General features: G+C 68.6%; 2 protein-coding genes across 3 annotated transcripts; one reads left to right on the forward strand and one right to left on the reverse strand.

The window, feature by feature from the left end:
- Positions 1 to 398: 398 nt before the first annotated feature.
- On the forward strand, positions 399 to 10,051 carry MARK4 (microtubule affinity regulating kinase 4). 2 transcript variants are annotated; one of them, XM_074852625.1, is made up of 18 exons: positions 399 to 589; positions 1,561 to 1,758; positions 2,422 to 2,475; positions 2,591 to 2,639; positions 2,732 to 2,797; positions 3,025 to 3,095; positions 3,419 to 3,475; positions 4,289 to 4,525; positions 4,649 to 4,768; positions 5,106 to 5,205; positions 5,284 to 5,393; positions 5,480 to 5,633; positions 6,251 to 6,465; positions 6,770 to 6,873; positions 6,975 to 7,241; positions 7,320 to 7,399; positions 8,389 to 8,433; positions 8,778 to 9,105. In XM_074852625.1, exons 1-18 carry the CDS (start codon positions 539 to 541, stop codon positions 8,840 to 8,842), a joined length of 2,043 nt encoding a protein of 680 aa, XP_074708726.1. In that variant the 5' UTR covers positions 399 to 538; the 3' UTR covers positions 8,843 to 9,105. The 2 variants fall into 2 exon arrangements, with proteins under 2 accessions (XP_074708726.1, XP_074708725.1); XM_074852624.1 differs by lacking the exon at positions 7,320 to 7,399 and having other exon boundaries at positions 8,778 to 10,051.
- Positions 10,052 to 10,246: 195 nt separating this feature from the next.
- On the reverse strand, positions 10,247 to 15,326 carry CKM (creatine kinase, M-type). The gene is given in 9 exon segments (XM_074852626.1): positions 10,247 to 10,518; positions 10,770 to 10,959; positions 11,565 to 11,688; positions 12,059 to 12,230; positions 12,963 to 12,986; positions 12,989 to 13,094; positions 13,604 to 13,758; positions 14,375 to 14,574; positions 15,169 to 15,326. Coding segments are annotated over 8 exon segments (1,143 nt in total). The 5' UTR covers positions 14,568 to 14,574; positions 15,169 to 15,326; the 3' UTR covers positions 10,247 to 10,339.
- Between the last annotated feature and the right edge of the window lie 1,491 nt (positions 15,327 to 16,817).

The following is a 16,817-nucleotide window of genomic DNA, read 5'->3' on the forward strand; positions in this document are numbered from 1 at the left end:
GCCCCGCCGCTCCTCTTAAAGGCAAAGGGCGGGGCAGTGGCCTCCGCTGCCCTCCCCGTGCCCCCGCCGCGCCCCACGCCGGTCGGTCCCACGGGCCCAACTCTGCAACCCCGCACCCCCCGCCAGCCCCCACCCTAAATCCCCCCCGCCCCTAAATGCCCCTGAGCCCCCAAACACCCCGCTGCCCCCCGGCGCCCCCGCCCTGAACGCCCCCCCCGCCCCGACACAGCAGGTGCGAGGCGCCTTTAAGGGGCGTGGCCACCCCCGCGGCGAAGCCCCGCCCCGCCCAGCCCCGGTCCCGCTTCCGGTTCCGGCCCGGCCCGGCCCATGGCCGCCCCCGCCGCCGCCCGCCCCTAGGGCTCCCCCGCCCGGGCCCGGCCCGGCCCGGCCCCGGCCCCGCCTCCGTGCGCCCCGGCCCGGCCATGAGCCGCTGGTAGCGGCCGCGCCCGGTGCGCCCGGCCCGGCCCGGGCCTTGCCCGAGCCCCGCCGGTCCCGAGCCTCCCCCCCCGGGCCCCGAGCCCCGGCCCCGCGGGTCAGGATGTCTTCGCGCTCCGCCCTGGCGGCGGGGAACGAGCGGAACGCGGACACGGTGAGGGGGGGCGGGTTTGCACCGGAGAGGCACCGGGGGGGGTCGGCTGGTACCGGGGAGGGGGGGGTGTTTGTATCGGGGGTACCGGGGGGGGACACTGGTTTGTACTGGGGGTACTGGGGGGGAATCGGTTGGTACCGGGGGGGAGCACCGGGAGGGGCCGGCTGGTACCGGGCGGGGGATGGTTTATACCGGAGGGACACCGGGAGGGGCCCGGTTGTACCGGGGGGGTGTCGGTTTGTTACCGGGGGGGGGCGCTGGGCAGATGCTGGGGCTACCAGTAAGCGGGAAGGGGGGGGGTACTGGTGTGACCCCACGGCCGGGAAGGGGGGGACACACCAGGGCCAGGGGAGCCCCGCCCCGCCCCCCCGCCTCCGGTCACCGTCGGGGGGACTCGGGCGTCCGGGCACCTGCGGGTGAGGCCGGGACGCGGCCCCGGAGCCGGTCAGGCCGGATCTGTCCCCACCCCGCCGGCCGGGGCAGCGTCCCCCCCCGGGGGCCTTTGGGTGCTGGGGGCGGGGGGGGGCACCCCTGTGATGAGCTGGGGGGGGTCTCAGTGGTATAAATCACTCCTGTGGCGAGCTGCGGGGGTCTCAGCAGTACCAGGCCTCTGTGTGATGAGCTGGGGGGGGGTCTCAGTGATATAAATCACTCCTGTGACGAGCTGGGGGGGTCTCAGCAGTACCAGGCCTCTGTGTGATGAGCTGGGGGGGGTCTCAGTGGTATAAATCACTCCTGTGATGAGCTGGGGGGGTCTCAGCAGTACCAGGCCTCTGTGTGATGACCTGGGGGGGGGTGTCTCAGTGGTATAAATCACTCCTATGATGAGCTGGGGGGGTCTCAGCAGCACCAGGTCTCCATGTGATGAGCTGGGGGGGATCTCAGCGGCACCAGGCACTTGTGTGATGATCTGGGGGGGGTCTCAGCTGCGTGTGTGTGTCTCTGTCCCCCCCGCCCCTCCTCTTCCCCAGCTTGTGGGCCTGGGGGGCAGCCGCTCGGAGAAGGGCTCGGCCTGGTCCAGCCGCTCGCTGGGCGCCCGCTGCCGCAACTCCATCGCCTCCTGCCCCGAGGAGCAGCCCCACATCGGCAACTACCGCCTGCTGCGCACCATCGGCAAGGGCAACTTCGCCAAGGTCAAGCTGGCCCGGCACATCCTCACCGGCCGCGAGGTGGGGGCGGCACGGGGGGGGTGTCCCTTGGGGTCCTGGGGGAGTCCCTGAGGGAGCCGGGGGGTCCCTGGGGCTAATGGGAAGGAGCTGGGGGGAGAAATGGGGGTTGTGGGGGTGATTAGAAGGAGGGCAGGGGGCAACTGGGGGGAGATGGGAGGTGTAGGGGGGTCCTGGGGGGGGAGATGGGGGGAGAAATGGGGGTCCCGGGGTAGGTGGGTGCCCCCGGAGGGGTTATGGGGGGACCTGGGCAACTGAGAGGGGAATTGCAATGCTGGGGGGGAGGTGAGGTGTGCTGGGGGGGGTCTGGGGGTCCCTGAGAGTGCTGGGGGGGTTCTGGGAGGGGTCCCTGGGGCTAATGGGAAGGAGCTGGGGGAGAAATGGGAGTCCTGGGGGTGATTAGAAGGAGGGCAGGGGGAAACTGGGGGGAGATGGGAGGTGTGGGGTGATTTGGGGGGGTCCTGGGGGGCAATTGGAAAGAGCTGGAGGGAGAAATAGGGGTCCTGGGGGAGGTGGGTGCCTCTAGAGGGGTTATGGGGGGACCTGGACAACTGGGAGGGGAACTGCGTTGCTGGGGGGGAGGTGAGTGTGTTGGGGGGGTCTGGGGTAACCGGCAGCGCTGCCCCCCCCCGCTATGTCCCCCCCTCACCCCCACTTCCTTCCTAGGTGGCCATAAAAATCATCGACAAGACGCAGCTGAACCCCACCAGCCTCCAGAAGGTGTGGGGGGGGTGGTTTCACAGGGTGGGGGGCAACCTCCTGGGCGTGGGGAGTGGGGGGTCCCGACCCCCCCCCCCCCAACTAATGCCTTTGTCCCCCCTCAACCTCCACGCAGCTCTTCCGGGAAGTTCGCATCATGAAGGGGTTGAATCACCCCAATATTGGTGAGTGGCCCCCCTGCTAGGGACAGGGGGGGCACCCATGGTGAGGGGGGGCACCCATGGATGCCTGTGCTGACCCCCCACTCCCCCTCCAGTGAAACTGTTTGAGGTCATCGAGACGGAGAAGACACTGTACCTGGTGATGGAGTACGCCAGCGCCGGTGAGACCCCCTCCGGGCACTCTGACCCCCACTCTGGGTGCTCCCCAGGGTGCTGGGCTGGGCTTCGGGGGCGCACCTGGGGCTTTAGTGGGGAGCATGGCACCCACCTTGGCCGGGGGGGGGGGGTGGGGGGGTGTGTGCCATGCCTGGGGTGGGGGGTGCAGGCACCCACTGGGGGTGCTGTGCCTGGGGGGCATGGGGGTGGGCACCCATGGGTGTCCCTGCAGGTGAAGTGTTCGACTACCTTGTGTCCCACGGGAGGATGAAGGAGAAGGAGGCGCGGGCCAAGTTCAGACAGGTGGGGGGGCATGGGGGGCGTAACCAGGACATGGGGGTGGGGCTGGGGACAGCGTGGGGGCGGGGGGGGCTGGCATGGGGCTGGGGACATGGGGGGTGGGGGGGATGTGGCACGGTGGTGGTGTTGGGCTGGGGACATTGTGGGGGGCAGGGCTGGCACGCGGTGGCCACACGTGGGCACGATCGATCCCCCCTGGGGCCACTGGCTGCGGCATCGATTGGGGTGGGCCGAGGGGCGGGGGCACACTGCAGAGGGGCCGGGGCTGGTGGCCATGGGGCCAGCAGGCACTGGGGCCACCCCGCTGACGCTGGCCCTGTCCCCAGATCGTCTCAGCCGTGCACTACTGCCACCAGAAAAACATCGTCCACCGTGACCTCAAGGTGGGACCCAGTTGCCCCGTGGTGGCCTCGGGGGGGGCCACGGTGGCCCTGGGCAGGAGACCGTGGGGTGCCCGGTGGTGGCACTGCCCCGCGCTGAGCCCCTCCTGGTGTCCCTGTGTCACAGGGGGGGTCTGGTGCAGTGCCCAGCCCAGTGTCCCCATAGCCCCATGCAGTGCCCGGCCCAGTGTCCTCATCCTGGTGTCCCAGTGTCACCATCCCAGTGTCCCTGTGCCAGTGTCCCCGTGCTGGACTCAGTGCCCTTGTCCCAGTGCCCCCATCCCAGTGTCCCTGTGCTTGACGTGGTGCCTGTCCCGGTGCTCCTGTCCCAGTGTCCTTGTGCCAGATGTGGTGCCTGTCCCAGTGTCCCTGTGCTGGACAGTGTCCCCATCCCAGTGCCCCTGTGCTGGACGCAGTGCCCCCATCCCAATGTCCCTGTCCTGGTGTCCCTATCCCACTGTCCCTGTGCCTGACACGGTGCCCATCCCAGTGCCCCTGTCCCAGTCTCCTCGTGCCAGATATGGTGCCTGTCCCAGTGTCCCAGCGTGCGTCCCAGTGCCCCTGTGCCAGATGTGGTGCCCATCTCAGTGTCCCTGTGCCGGTGTCCTCGTGCCAGACGTGGTGCCTGTTCCAGTGTCCCCATTCCAGTGTCCCTGTGCCTGACATGGTCCCTGTCCCAGTGTCCCTGCGCCCATCCCAGTGCCCCCATCCGAGAGTCCCTGTGCTGGGCACGGTGCCCATCCCAGTGTCCCCGTCCTGGCGTCCCTACACCTATCCCAGTGCCCCTCTTTACCGTGCCCATCCCGGTGCCTGCAGGCGGAGAACCTGCTGCTGGATGCCGACGCCAATATCAAAATCGCCGATTTTGGCTTCAGCAACGAGTTCACATTGGGCTCCAAGCTGGACACTTTCTGTGGGTCCCCCCCCTACGCCGCCCCTGAGCTCTTCCAGGGCAAGAAATACGACGGCCCCGAGGTCGATATTTGGAGTCTGGGCGTCATCCTCTACACCCTGGTCAGCGGCTCTTTGCCCTTCGACGGCCACAACCTCAAGGTGGGCAGCGGGGACGGGGCAGTGTCCCCTCCTGTCACTACCCCGGGGTGCAGAGCGGTGCCAGGGTAGGGGTGCCCCCACCCTAACCCGTGTGTGTGTGTGTGTGTCCCCACACCCTCCCAGGAGCTGCGGGAGCGGGTGCTGCGGGGCAAGTACCGGGTGCCCTTTTACATGTCGACCGACTGCGAGAACATCCTGCGCCGGTTCCTGGTGCTGAACCCGGCCAAGCGCTGCACCCTCGAGGTGAGGGGTGGGGGCTGGATATGGGGGGGCTGGGGCTGGCCCAGCTGGTCTCACCCCAATGGGCCACATCCCCTGTGGGCTCCCCCAGGCTGCCTTCCCCTTCCCAATGTTCTTAATTAGTCCAGTTAGCTCTAGGGTTAATTATAAGCTGTTAGCTCCTGTGGGTGGGTGGGCAAGAGCAGGATGTGGCTACCACATGTCCTGGCTGGAGCTGCTGGCAGGGGCCAAGCACCCTGAGGTGACACCGCCGGGGGGTAAATCAGCCGGGAGGGTGCCTGGTGCTCAGGGCACCCCGTGGTGGCACCCACGTCACCCCTGTCCCCCCGCTGCCCTGCAGCAAATCATGAAGGACAAGTGGATCAACATCGGCTACGAGGGCGATGAGCTGAAGCCCTACAAGGAGCCCGAGGAGGATTTTGGGGACACCAAACGCATCGGTGAGGGCGCAGTGGCACCCTGGGGTGGGGGGGCTGGCGCTCGGCGGTGCCCCCCCTCACCGTCCCCGTTCCCCGCAGAGGTGATGGTGGGGATGGGCTACACCCGGGAGGAGATCAAGGAGTCCCTGAGCAACCAGAAATACAACGAGGTTACGGCCACCTACCTCCTGCTGGGCAGGAAGAACGAGGTGAGGTGACAGAGGGCAGGTGACAGGCGGTGACACCACTGGCCCTGCTTGGGGACACTGAGTGACGGAGGTGCTGCTGGGTGCAGGTGGAGGCAGAGTCACGGACGGGCAGCAGCCTCTCCCTGGCCCGGGTGCGGGCACCCAGCGAGGCGGCCAACGGCACCGGCAAGACGGCGACGCACGGCAAGAGCCAGCGCGGGGCCACCACCTACCACCGGCAGCGGCGGCACAGCGACTTCTGTGAGTGGCCACTGGCCCCTGGCGCGGGCAATGGGCCACGTGGGGCGGAGGGGGGCATAACACTTGTGGGGTGGGTGGCATGCTAGGGGGGGCGTGGGGCAGGGGGGGCACCCGGTTCCGCGTTTGTGGGGCGCAGAGTGGGGTATGCTCCGTGCCTGTGGGGTGCGGGGGACTGGGAGGGTTCTATAGGGGTTTGGGGGGATCTAAGGGGGCCTGGGGGGGGGCTGGGAGGGATCTATAGGGGTCTGGAGGGGGGTCTATGGGGGGCTGGGAGGGATCTATAGGTGTTTGGGGGGGTCTAAGGGGGCCTGGGGAGGTCTGGAGGGTTCTATAGGAGGCTGGGGAGTCTATGAGGGGCTGGGGGGGGCTGGGAGGGATCTATAGGGCGCAGAGTGGGGTACGCTCTGTGCCCTTGGGGTGCAGGGCGGGGGGCCCTCTCCCCCATCCTATGGGGTGGCAGAACCACCCCCCCACACACACCCTGTGGCACATCGGGCAGCACCGTGGCCCCAGACCATGCCCCGGGGGGGTGTTTTGGCGGAGGGTGGGGGGGGGAGCAGGCAGGGCTGCCTGCCCCTGCCTGTTTCCCCTCCGTGACCCCCCCCTCCTGCCCACAGGTGGCCCCTCGCCTGTGCCGCTGCACCCCAAGCGCAGCCCCACCAGCGCGGGTGACGCGGAGCTGAAGGAGGAGCGCATGCCTGCCCGCAAGGCCAGCTGCAGCGTGGGGGGGTCAGGCCGCGGGATGCCCCCCTCCAGCCCCATGGTCAGCAGCGCCAACAACCCCAACAAGGCCGAGATCCCCGAGCGGCACAAGGACGGCGCCATCAATACGGTGGGTGAGGGCGGGGGGGCGATGTGGGGCTGGGGCAGCGGGGGCGGGGGGGCACCCATGGGGATGCTAAGTGGGGGTTTGAGCACCCATGGGGCTGGGAACTGGGGGGTGTGGAGCTGGTGAGGTCCTGGGGCTGGGGGAGCAGGGTGGGGGGCACCCATGGAGGTGCCAGGTCCCCACTTAGCTGGGGAGCAGGGTGGGGGGCACCTGTGGCGCTGGGAGCTGGGGTGTGTGGGGCTGGAGGGGAGCAGCGTGGGGGGCACCCATGGGTGCTGACAGCATGGGGCGCCCGGTACCTTCGCAGACCAACCTCCCCTCGAGCGTGATGGCGCGCAGGAACACCTACGTCTGCACCGAGCGCCCGGGCGCCGACCGCCACTCGCTGCTGCCCAACGGCAAAGAGAACAGGTCCGGGGCGGGGGGGGGGGGGGGGGCGAGTGCCGGGGTGCCCCCTGTACCCCCGAACTCCACCCGAACACCTCCTCCTTCCTCCTCTTCCTCACCTGCAGCTCCGTCACCGGCCGGGTGCCCCCGGCGTCCCCCTCCAGCCACAGCATCGCCGCCGCCGCCTCCTCGGAGCGGGCCCGCCTGGCGCGGGGCACCACGGGCCGCAGCACCTTCCACGGCGGGCAGGTCCGGGACCGGCGAACGGCGGGGGGGCCCAACGGGCCCCCTGCTTCTCCGACGTTGGCCCCCGAAGCTTCACCTTTGCCCCAGAGCCGCTCGCGGGCCACCTCCAACCTTTTCAGCAAGCTGACCTCCAAGCTGACCCGCAGGTGAGGGGGCCGCGGGCGCCCTGCCCGCCGCGCCGGCGCCGCCCTCCTCTTCCTCACTGCTGCTTCTCTCTCTTCCAGGGTCACTCTTGACCCCTCTAAGCGGCAGAGCTCTAATAGGTGCGTCTCGGGCACCCCCACGCCTCCAGGAGCCAAAATCAGTAAGTGCCTGGGGTCACCGGTGCTTGCCCCAGCGCCACTGGCGCTTGCCACGGGGCCTGGCCCAGTGCCCGGCCCAGTCCCACCATCCCGGTGCCACTGGTGCCTGTCCTGGTGCCACCAGTGCCCACCCCAGTGCTGTTCTGGCCGTGTCCTGGTCCTGCTGGTGTTTGTCCCAGTGCTCCCAGTGCCTGTCCTGATGTTACTGGTACCCCAGCGCCCACCCTGGTGCCTGTCCCAGTGCCACCAGCGCCCACCCTGGTGCCTGTCCCGGTGCCGGTCCCAGTTCCACCATCCCCATGCTGTCTGCGCCCATCCCAGTGCCACTGGTGCCCGCGCCGGTGCCGTTCCAGCCTTGACCTGGTGCCACTGGTGTTTGTCCCAGTGCTCCCAGTGCCTGTCCTGATGTTACTGGTACCCTGGTGCCTGTCCCAGTGCCACCAGTACACACACTGGTCCCCTGGTGCCACCAGCACCCATCCTGGTGCCACTGGTGCCGGCTGCGCTTCGCTCCTCTCCCTTCTCTCTTTCTGCCTCTCAGCCTTTGCTGCCGCCGGGGGGGTTTTGGGGGAGGGGGGGAGGGCATGGGGTGCACTGTCAGGGTGGGGGTGCTGCCCCCCCCCTCGAGCTGGGGGTGCTGCCCCCCAAATTCCACATTACTTTGGGGCAGGGGGTGTCCCCAGACTGGGGGTGGTGGCCCCCCAAAATAGGTGTGATGTGCCCCCCAAAATCAGGGTGATGCCCCCCCCCCCCGCCAAGGGCCATGACCTTGCCCAGATGGTGTCCCCTAAATCGGGGACTGTGCCCCCCCCAAATCTGGCACAGAGACCCCAAAATGGGAACTGTACCCCAACATCAGCCCTGGGGCGGGGGGTGTTGGCCCTGAAAGGAGGGTGGTGCCCCTCAAGTGGGTGTGAAAAGGGGAGGGGTACGGGGTGGGAGGGGCTTGGAGCCCCTGGCCCCCCCTGACGTGTGTGTGTGTGTCCCCCAGGGTCGCAGACGAACCTGAGAGAATCGGGGGACCTGCGCTCACAAGGTGGGTGCTGATGCCCATGGGTGCGCCCCAGCATGGGTGTCCCCATACCCACCCCCCCCGTGCCCAATAGCCCCTATACCTGCCCCCCTGCCCACACCATACCCCCCTCAGTGCCCCATAGCCCCCCCCCGCCCGTGCCATACCCAGCCCCCTGCCCACACCATACCCCCCTCAGTGCCCCATAGCCCCCCCTGCCTGTGCCATACCCACCCCCCAGCCACCTGCCCACACCATACCCACCCCCCAGTACCCCACAGCCCCCATACCTGCCCCCTGCCCGTGCCATACCCACCCCCCAGCCCCCTGCCCACCCCACACCCACCTTTTTTCCCCCCTCCCCACAGTTGCCATCTACCTTGGGATCAAAAGGAAGCCGAACCCCGGCTGCTCCGATGCCCCTGGCATGTGAAGGTGACGAGTGCCCGGCCGGCCGAGGCGGTGATGGCGGCGCTGCGGCAGGCCACGCTCTCGGCCGGCTGCCGCGCCCGCCAGCCCCAGCCCTTCCTGCTCTCCTGCACCCACGACCGGGGGCCCAGCGAGCATTTCTGCCATTTCGAGGCCGAAGTTTGCCGCCTCCAACGCCTCGGCCTCCACGGCGTGCTCTTCCGGCGCTTGGCCGGCACCGCCGGCGCTTTCCGGGCCACCTTGGCACGTGTGGCCGGGCAGCTCCAGCTCTAGGGACTAGCGCCAGAGCTGGGACCCCCCTCCCTCAAGGGGTGCATCCCTGCTGGGGGCCGGGGGGCACCGGAGCTGGGGTGGCACCGGGACCCCCCTCAAGGGGCTACCGGCACCACATCCAGCACCCCAGGCTGTGTCGATGTTGGGACACCCCCAGGCTGGGTCAGATCCGGCACCCAGGGCTGGGTTGGCGCTGGGACCACCCCTCACCCCCCCTCCCACCCCCCGCTCTCCCCCAAAGATCCGGCAGTGGGACCCCCGGTGCCTGCAGCAGGTTGGGGACACCCCGCCCCGCCACTCAAGGGCTGCAGCAGCTGTGGGGGCCCCCCCCGGGGGAGACATCGGCACCAGCACCTGGGGGTCTGCGGCAGCTCGGGGATCCGGGGGTGTCCCTGGGGACCCCCAGGTGTCACTTGGCTCTGGGGGGGCTCAGGGCCACCTTGGCAACCTGTGGGGCCAGTGGATGCCAGAGCCCAGCGACCCCCCCCCCCAGCTCTAGGACCTTGGGGACATTGGTGCCAAGACCTTGGGGGTCCCCCAGCTCCAGGAGCCCAGGGACCACCAGCTTGGGGACCTTGGGGACATCAGCTCTGGGCCCTTTGGAGGGGGGGTGTCCACCAGCTTGGGGGACATAATTTCCAGGACCTTTGTGTTCCCCAACTCCCAGATTTGGGGCTCTACATCACCTCCAGCCCCTCCCCCCCCCGCTGGATTCCCACTGCTGGGGCTGCAGCCTGGGGTCCCCCAAAACCTCCCCCCCACCCCCCTGGGGGGGACTGTCCTTGTGTCCCCCAGCCCTGTACAGCCTGTAAATACAGCCCTGGGGCTCCGGTGTCCCCCTCCCCGTCCCGCCCCCTTTTTTCCCCAGCACATTTTTAAGTTATTCCTGCCCCAGTCTGTACCCCCCGACCCCCCCCCCCAATAAATATAGGAAACCTGTCGGTGTCAGCACCCATCACTCCCAGGACACGCTGCGATTGTGACCTTGGGGGCAGCGTTAAGGTGAAGGTGCCCCCTGGGAGGGTGGGAGGGGCCACGAAGGCACCCCAGGGTGTGGGGGGGAATTCTTGTCCCTTTGGTGGGGGCATCCCCCAATGTGTTTCACACCCGCCCCCCCCCCAGCCCCCGAGGCCGCTTGTGTTCACAGCGAGGCCCAGCAGCGTTTATTGAGGTGGGTCCTGGTGGGGTGCCCAAGGTTGGGGTGCAGGGGGGGGCGGCCACCCCCCCCTTATTTTTGGGCGGGGATCATGTCGTCGATGGACTGGTTCTGCTCCAGCTTCTTCTCCATCTCCACCATCAGCTTCACCCCGTCCACCACCATCTGCACTTGCTCCACCTCCGAGAAGCCCAAGCGGTCGGCATTGGAGATGTCGAAGACGGCGCCAACGGCTGCCGTGTCCACCCCGCCTGGGGGGGGCAAAGGGGGGGGGACTGTCAGCACCCCCCAGCACCCCCCAGGGCACCTACAGTGCCCCCCTCGCACCCCATAGCCCCTGTGTCATGTTTAGTCCTCAAATCCTGCCCCTGCTGTGGCCCCTCTGCCCCCTCCCCCCATTCCTGCCCCCACCTCTGCCCCACAGCACCCCCCCATCCTCCACCACTGCCCCATCCCCACACCCAACTCTGCCCCACGGCCCCCCCGTCCCCCCTGCCCCCACCTGTGCCGCGTTTCTGGAGGCGGAGGCGCTTGAGGATCTCCTCGAACTTGGGGTGCTGGCTGAGCTTGGGCAGGCGGACGTGGACCCCCCCCCGCAGCCCCGTGCCCAGGTTCGAGGGGCAGGTCAGGATGTAGCCCAGGTGCTCGGTCCACATGAAGGGGTGTCCAGCCTTCTTGAAGATCTCCTCGATCTGGGGGGGGACACGGGGGGGGGGGGACACACATGGGGACGCACACACACGTGGGTCTGGGTTCCCACCCCCTCCCAGGACACCCCCAGGACCCCCAGTGTCCCCTGGGCCCAGAATGTGCCCTCATCCCCCTGTCCCCACTGTGTCCCTCATATCCTCCTGTGCCCCCCTGGGTCCCTCAGTGTCCCCCACTCCCCCCCCCAAGATTGTGGGGACGTTGTGCCCCTGTCCCCAAGACCCTCCATGTCCCTTGTATCACCCCCATGTGCCCCTGTGTCCCAAAGCTCTCCATGTTCCCAACACCCCACATGTCCCCAAGGCCCTCCACGTCCCTTGTATCACCCCCATGTCCCCATGTGTCCCCAAGACCCTCCATGTCCCCAACACCCTCCGTGTTTCCACGTGTCCCCAAGACCCTCCATGCTCCCAACACCCCCGATGTCCCCACATGTCCCCAGGCCCCCCCATGTGTCCCCAAGACCCTCCATATTCCCCGTATCTCCCCCATGTCCCTCAAGGGACCCAATGCCCCCGTCCCCCACATCCCCCTCTATCTCACCCCGTCCCCCCACCCCCTGGGAGGTGGGGGGGAGGGTCTGACCCACCTTCTTGAGGCCGACGCAGAAGCGCCTGAACACCTCCTTCATGTTCCCGCCCTTCTCCATGGAGATGACGCGGAGGTGGTCCTCCTCGTTCACCCACACCAGGAAGGTCTTGTTGTCATTGTGCCTGTGGTGGGGGACACACACAACACCGCCTCAGCAGTGGCCCAGGGACACGGGCCTCTGGGTACCTCCAGATTCATTGGGGTGACCCTTACGTCACCATACACCAATATGTGGGAGCCCCTAACTGCCTGAGCCCAGGTGGGACCCCAACGCTTGGGGGCCTCCAGGTGGGACCATGGTCTCTGGGTGCCCCTTGCACCCCACCTAGGCAGGGACCCCAACATGTGGGTGCCCCCAGCATCCCCCCTGGCTGGGACCCTGCTCTTGGGGTGTCCCCAGCATCACCCCTGGCTGGGACCCTGCTCTTGGGGTGCCCCTTTCTCCCCTCCCAGTTGAGGGACCCCAACACGTGAGGGACCCCAGCACCCCACCAGATGCCGCGGGCGTCGGGCCAGTCGCGGGCCATGCCGGAGGCCAGCAGCAGGGGTGAGACGGGCTTGTCGAAGAGGAAATGGTCATCGATGAGCTGCTGCTGCTCCTGCTCCGTCATGGCCTTCAGTGGGTAGTACCGGCCCTTGAACTCCCCCTCTAAGCTGTTCAGGGCTGCGGGAGGGGGCGGGCTTAGGGCATGGACACACCCAGATCCTCCCAGACCATGCCCCACCCATTGCCAGACCATGCCCATGTCCCCAGGCCATGCCCAATCGGCCACACCCGTGACACCTGCACATGGGCCAGGCTGTGCCCCACAACGCTTCTGCGCTCCCCCAACCCACCACGCACACCAAGACCCACAGAATGACTTATAGGTGTCAGCTGGGACCCATAGGGGCACCTAGAAACCACAGAATGACCTGCAGGGTCAACTGGGACCCATAGAATGACCCAGGAGGCACGCAAGTCCCATAGAGTGACCTATAGGGTCAACCAGGACCCATAGAGTGACCCAGGGGGTCAACTGGGACCCATAGAGTGACCCAGGACCCATAGAATGACCCAGGTGTCAACTGGGGCCCATAGAATGACCCTCAGGTGCACCCAAGACCCATAGAGTGACCTATAGGGGCACCCAAGACCCACAGAATGACCTACAGGGTCAACTGGGACCCCATAGAATGGCCCAGGGGGGCACCCAAGACCCACAGAATGCCCTATAGGGTCAACTGGGTCCTGTCGAATGACCACGCCCACCCCGGCTTGCCACGCCCCATATCCACAGGCCACGCCCCCCTCGACCTGTTCCCACAGTGCCCCCCCCCCCCGTGGTCAAGCTCCACCCCCTTCTTCAGGCCATGCTCCATCCAGGCCACGCCCCCCTTAGGCCACGCCCCTCACCGTTGACAGACAGCTTCTCGATGGCCGGCGCTCCCCCCGGCTGCAGTGGGGGGGCAGGGAGTAGCCCTTGATGCTGCGGCCCGTGCGCACCCGGCTGCTCAGCACGTACTTGGGGTCCAGGTCATCCCCTCCCTGTCCCGAAACATCAGAGTGTCCCCTTGTCCCCAAGGCCCTAGAGGGGGTGTCCAGGGGCCTGAGACCCCCCCCAAACACCCTCTCTCCACTCCCCCAAGACCCCCATCCACATCATCCCACCACCACCCCCCCCAAGTTGGGACCCATGTCCCCATGTCCCCTTGTCCCCATGTCCCCTTGTCCCCGTGTCCCCTTGTCCCCAGGGCCCAGGACGGGGCGTCCAGGAGCCTGAGACCCCCCCAAACACCCTCTCTCCACTCCCCCAAGACCCCCGTCATCTACCCCCCCCCCCAAGTTGGGACCCATGTCCTCTTGTTGCCTTGTCCCCAAGGCCCAGGAGGTGTGTCCAGGGGCCTGAGACCCCCCCCAAACACCCTCTCTCCACCCCCCCCAAGACCCCCATCCCCATCATCCCACCACCCCCCCCAGTTGGGACCCATGTCCCCATGTCCCCTAGAGGGGACCCCGGTGTCTGGCCACCCCCGGGGGGGTGGGGGAGCCCTGACCTTGAGGTTCTCGTGGTTGAGGTCGGTGCGGTGCTTGTCGGTGGGTTTGTAGCCGCCGTGGCGGTCCTGGATCACCGGGTCGAAGAGATCCTTGAAGACCTCGTAGGACTCCTCGTCCCCGGCCACGCAGCCCACCGTCATGATGAAGGGGTGGCCTAGGGGTGATGAGGGGGTCAAGGGGGGGGCAGCTGGCACGGCACCGGGCACGGGGGATGGCACCGGGACAGGGCATGGCACCGCACGGGGCACTGGGGACATTGGCACCCAGTAATGCACTGGGGACAGGGCACTGGCAGCCAGTACAGCACTGGGGACAGGGCATTGGCTCCCAGTATGGCACTGGGCACAGGGCATTGGCGGTCAGTAAGGCACTGGGGGTAGGGCATTGGCTCCCAGTATGGCACTGCGGACAGGGCATTGGCTCCCAGTATGGCTCTGGGCATAGGGCATTGGCACTGGGGACTGGGCACAGGGCGTTGGCTCCCAGTATAGCACTGGGGACATCACTCTGACACTGGTGACAGGGCACTGGGTACCCAGTATGGCACTGGGGATGGCATTGGCACCCAGTATGGCACTGGGGGACAGTGCTCTGGCACTGGACACGGCTCTGGGCTCCCAGTATGGCGCTGGAGACAGGGCAATGGGTCCCAGTATGGCTCTGGGGACAGGGCTCTGGCACTGGGGGTGACCCAGAAGGCGTCGCGTTCCCAGAGGCGCCCCCCCCCGCCCCCCCCCGGGTGCGCTGGGGACCCCCGTGGCATCACCCACCGGGGTTGTCGACGCCGGTCTGGATGACATCGTCGAGGGTGAAGCCGCTGGGGGTCTCCTTGTCGCGCAGGCGCTGGTAGAGGGCGGGGGTGAGGACCTTGGCCATGTGGTTGTTGTGTTTGGCGAGGTCGGGGAACTCCTCCTCGGCCGAGAACTTCAGCTTGTGCTTGTTGTGGGTGCTGCTGAACGGCATGGCGGGGCTGCGGGGAGAGGGGGGTGGCGTGGGGACATGGCGTGGGGCCCGGCGTGGGGCTTGGAGTGGGGTGTGGGACACGGCGTGGGGCAGTGGGACGCGGTGTGGAGCGTGGGTTGGCCCAGGGGACACGGCGGGACAGGGGGGCACTAGGACCCGGGGAGCCCGTCACCTCGGTGGGTGTGTCCGGGGGCGGGGCCTGGCAGGGTGTGGCGGGAGGGGGCGGGGCCAGCCCGGGCAGGGCCATGTTTGGCCGGGACGAGGACGGGGCTATTTATAGCCCGGGGGGACCCAACCGGGGGGGACACGGGTGCCCCCGGCACCACCCGAAACGGGACCGGGATCCCCCTCCCGGTACCACCGGACCCCCCCGAGGGGGATCCCGGTCCCGGTGGTACCGGGGGGTCCCGGTCCCGGCTCGGGCAGTGCCGGGGGATCCCGGTTCGGGGGGTCCCGGTCCCGGTCCCGGTGGCACCGGGGAGCCCCGGTCCCAATCCCGGAGGGCCCGGTTGGTCCCAGCCCGGGTGGTGCCGGAGGGTCCGGTCCCAGTTTGGCCTCGGTTTCACCGGGGGGTCCCGGATCCCGGCGGGGCCGGGGTTACCTTGAGCGGCGCGGGCGCAGCGGGTCGGGTCGGGCCGGTACCGGCGGAGCAGGCGGCGGGGAGCGGAGCCGGCACCGGCTTTTATCGCCCCCCCGGCCCCGCCCGGCTCCGGGGGCACCGGGGGGGGGGGAGACTCTGAACCGGGCGGGGGCCGGGCCCTGCCGAAGCCTCCCCCGGGGACGGGGAGACCCTTCGGGCCCACCTCGGAACCGCCCCCCCCCGGGTGTCGGGTGTCCGGTGGGCGCCCGGCCCGGCACCTGCCGCTGCGGAGAGGCCCGGCACTGTCCCCCGGTACCCCGGCACCCCCCCGGGTACCCCGGCACTGTCCCCCGGTACCCCAGTACCCCCCCCGGTACCCCCTTACCCCCCGCACCGGGCACCCCCATTTTGGACCGCAGGGTGCAACGGGCACCCCCCGTTCTGCATGGCCCCGCGCGGTGCCCAGGGCCCCCCCCGCCCCGTTACACACGCAGGGGGGTCGCACGTTGCACACGACGGGGCACGGCGCTGCACGTTGCACGTGTCGCGTGCTGCACGTTGCACGTCGCGTGACACGCCTTGCACGCTGGGCGATGCGTGTCGCACGCCGTGTGCTCGTTGCACATCACGTGATGTGTGTTGCACGCCACACACTTGCTGCATGTTGTGTTGCACGCTGCATGCTCGTTGCACGTTGCACATTGCATGATGTGCCTCGCACGCTGCATGCTGCACGTTGTGCGTTGCACACCACGTGCTCTTTGCACGTTGCGTGATGTGTGTTGCACACCGCATGTTTCCTGCATGTTGTGTTGCACGCCGCACGCTCGCTGCACGTTGGGCGTTGCACGCTGCATGCTCATTGCACGCTCGCTGCCCGTCGCACGCTGCACCCCAGGGGGCCGCAGAGCAGCACCCCACCCCCTGCCCCCCCCCTCGGGCCCCACCCCCCGGCCCCATGGTGGGTGCTGGGTGCGCGGCCTTGGCCGACCTTGACCCTCAGCACCCGCCGCAGCTCCGGTTCCCCTCCCGCTGGCTGCAACTGGGAGCAACTGGGAGCAGGGGCATCGCAGAGGGTTGGGGGACAGGAGCAGCTGAGTGGGGTGGGGGGGGCTGGCCCCTCCCTGAGTGGGGGGACCCAGTACCCACAAATCACCCCTGGGGTGCTGGGGTGGGGACACCTACTGGGTGCCCCCCGTCCCCACCCTGGGGTGCCTTGGCTGGGGGGGGGGGGGGGTCGGGGGGGGGGCTGTTGTCCCCAGGGGTGGGTGACCCCAGGGCAGATCCGCTGGTTCAGGGCAATTCAAGCTGGGCCCCCCCCGCCCCCCCCCCCCGATATTTTTAGGCTGGATCTGGTTACTCGGCCGGATCCGGTGTCGGTGCTGGGGGACCCCGGTGGGGGGCACAGGACAGGCGGCAGGGACACAGGGGTGGCACCCATGGGTGGGGCGGGGGCTGCCACTGGAGCCCTCCCCCCCAAAACTGAGGCACAGAGTGGGGGGGGTCACTCCCCTGGGGGTGCGGGGCACCCTGAGCCCCCCCCAGGGTGCTGCGGGGACCCCACAGCACCCCAACATCGGGGGCATGGAGGGGCCTGGGGGCCCCTGGGGGTGCCCCACACTGGTGGGGTGCTCCACAGCTCTGGGGGGACCCCACATCTTTGGGTGTAC

The sequence above is a fragment of the Strix uralensis genome, chromosome 30 (genome assembly GCF_047716275.1).
Source record: "Strix uralensis isolate ZFMK-TIS-50842 chromosome 30, bStrUra1, whole genome shotgun sequence".
Taxonomy (NCBI): domain Eukaryota; kingdom Metazoa; phylum Chordata; class Aves; order Strigiformes; family Strigidae; genus Strix; species Strix uralensis.

Excerpts from the sequence above, each read along its gene's own strand:
- MARK4 (XM_074852624.1), top strand. The coding sequence starts at position 539 with ATGTCTTCGCGCTCCGCCCTGGCGGCGGGGAACGAGCGGAACGCGGAC. Across the intron at positions 3,096-3,418 it reads CGCGGGCCAAGTTCAGACAG|ATCGTCTCAGCCGTGCACTA; the intron begins GTGGGGGGGCAT and ends CCCTGTCCCCAG. Across the intron at positions 6,874-6,974 it reads CCCAACGGCAAAGAGAACAG|CTCCGTCACCGGCCGGGTGC; the intron begins GTCCGGGGCGGG and ends CCTCACCTGCAG.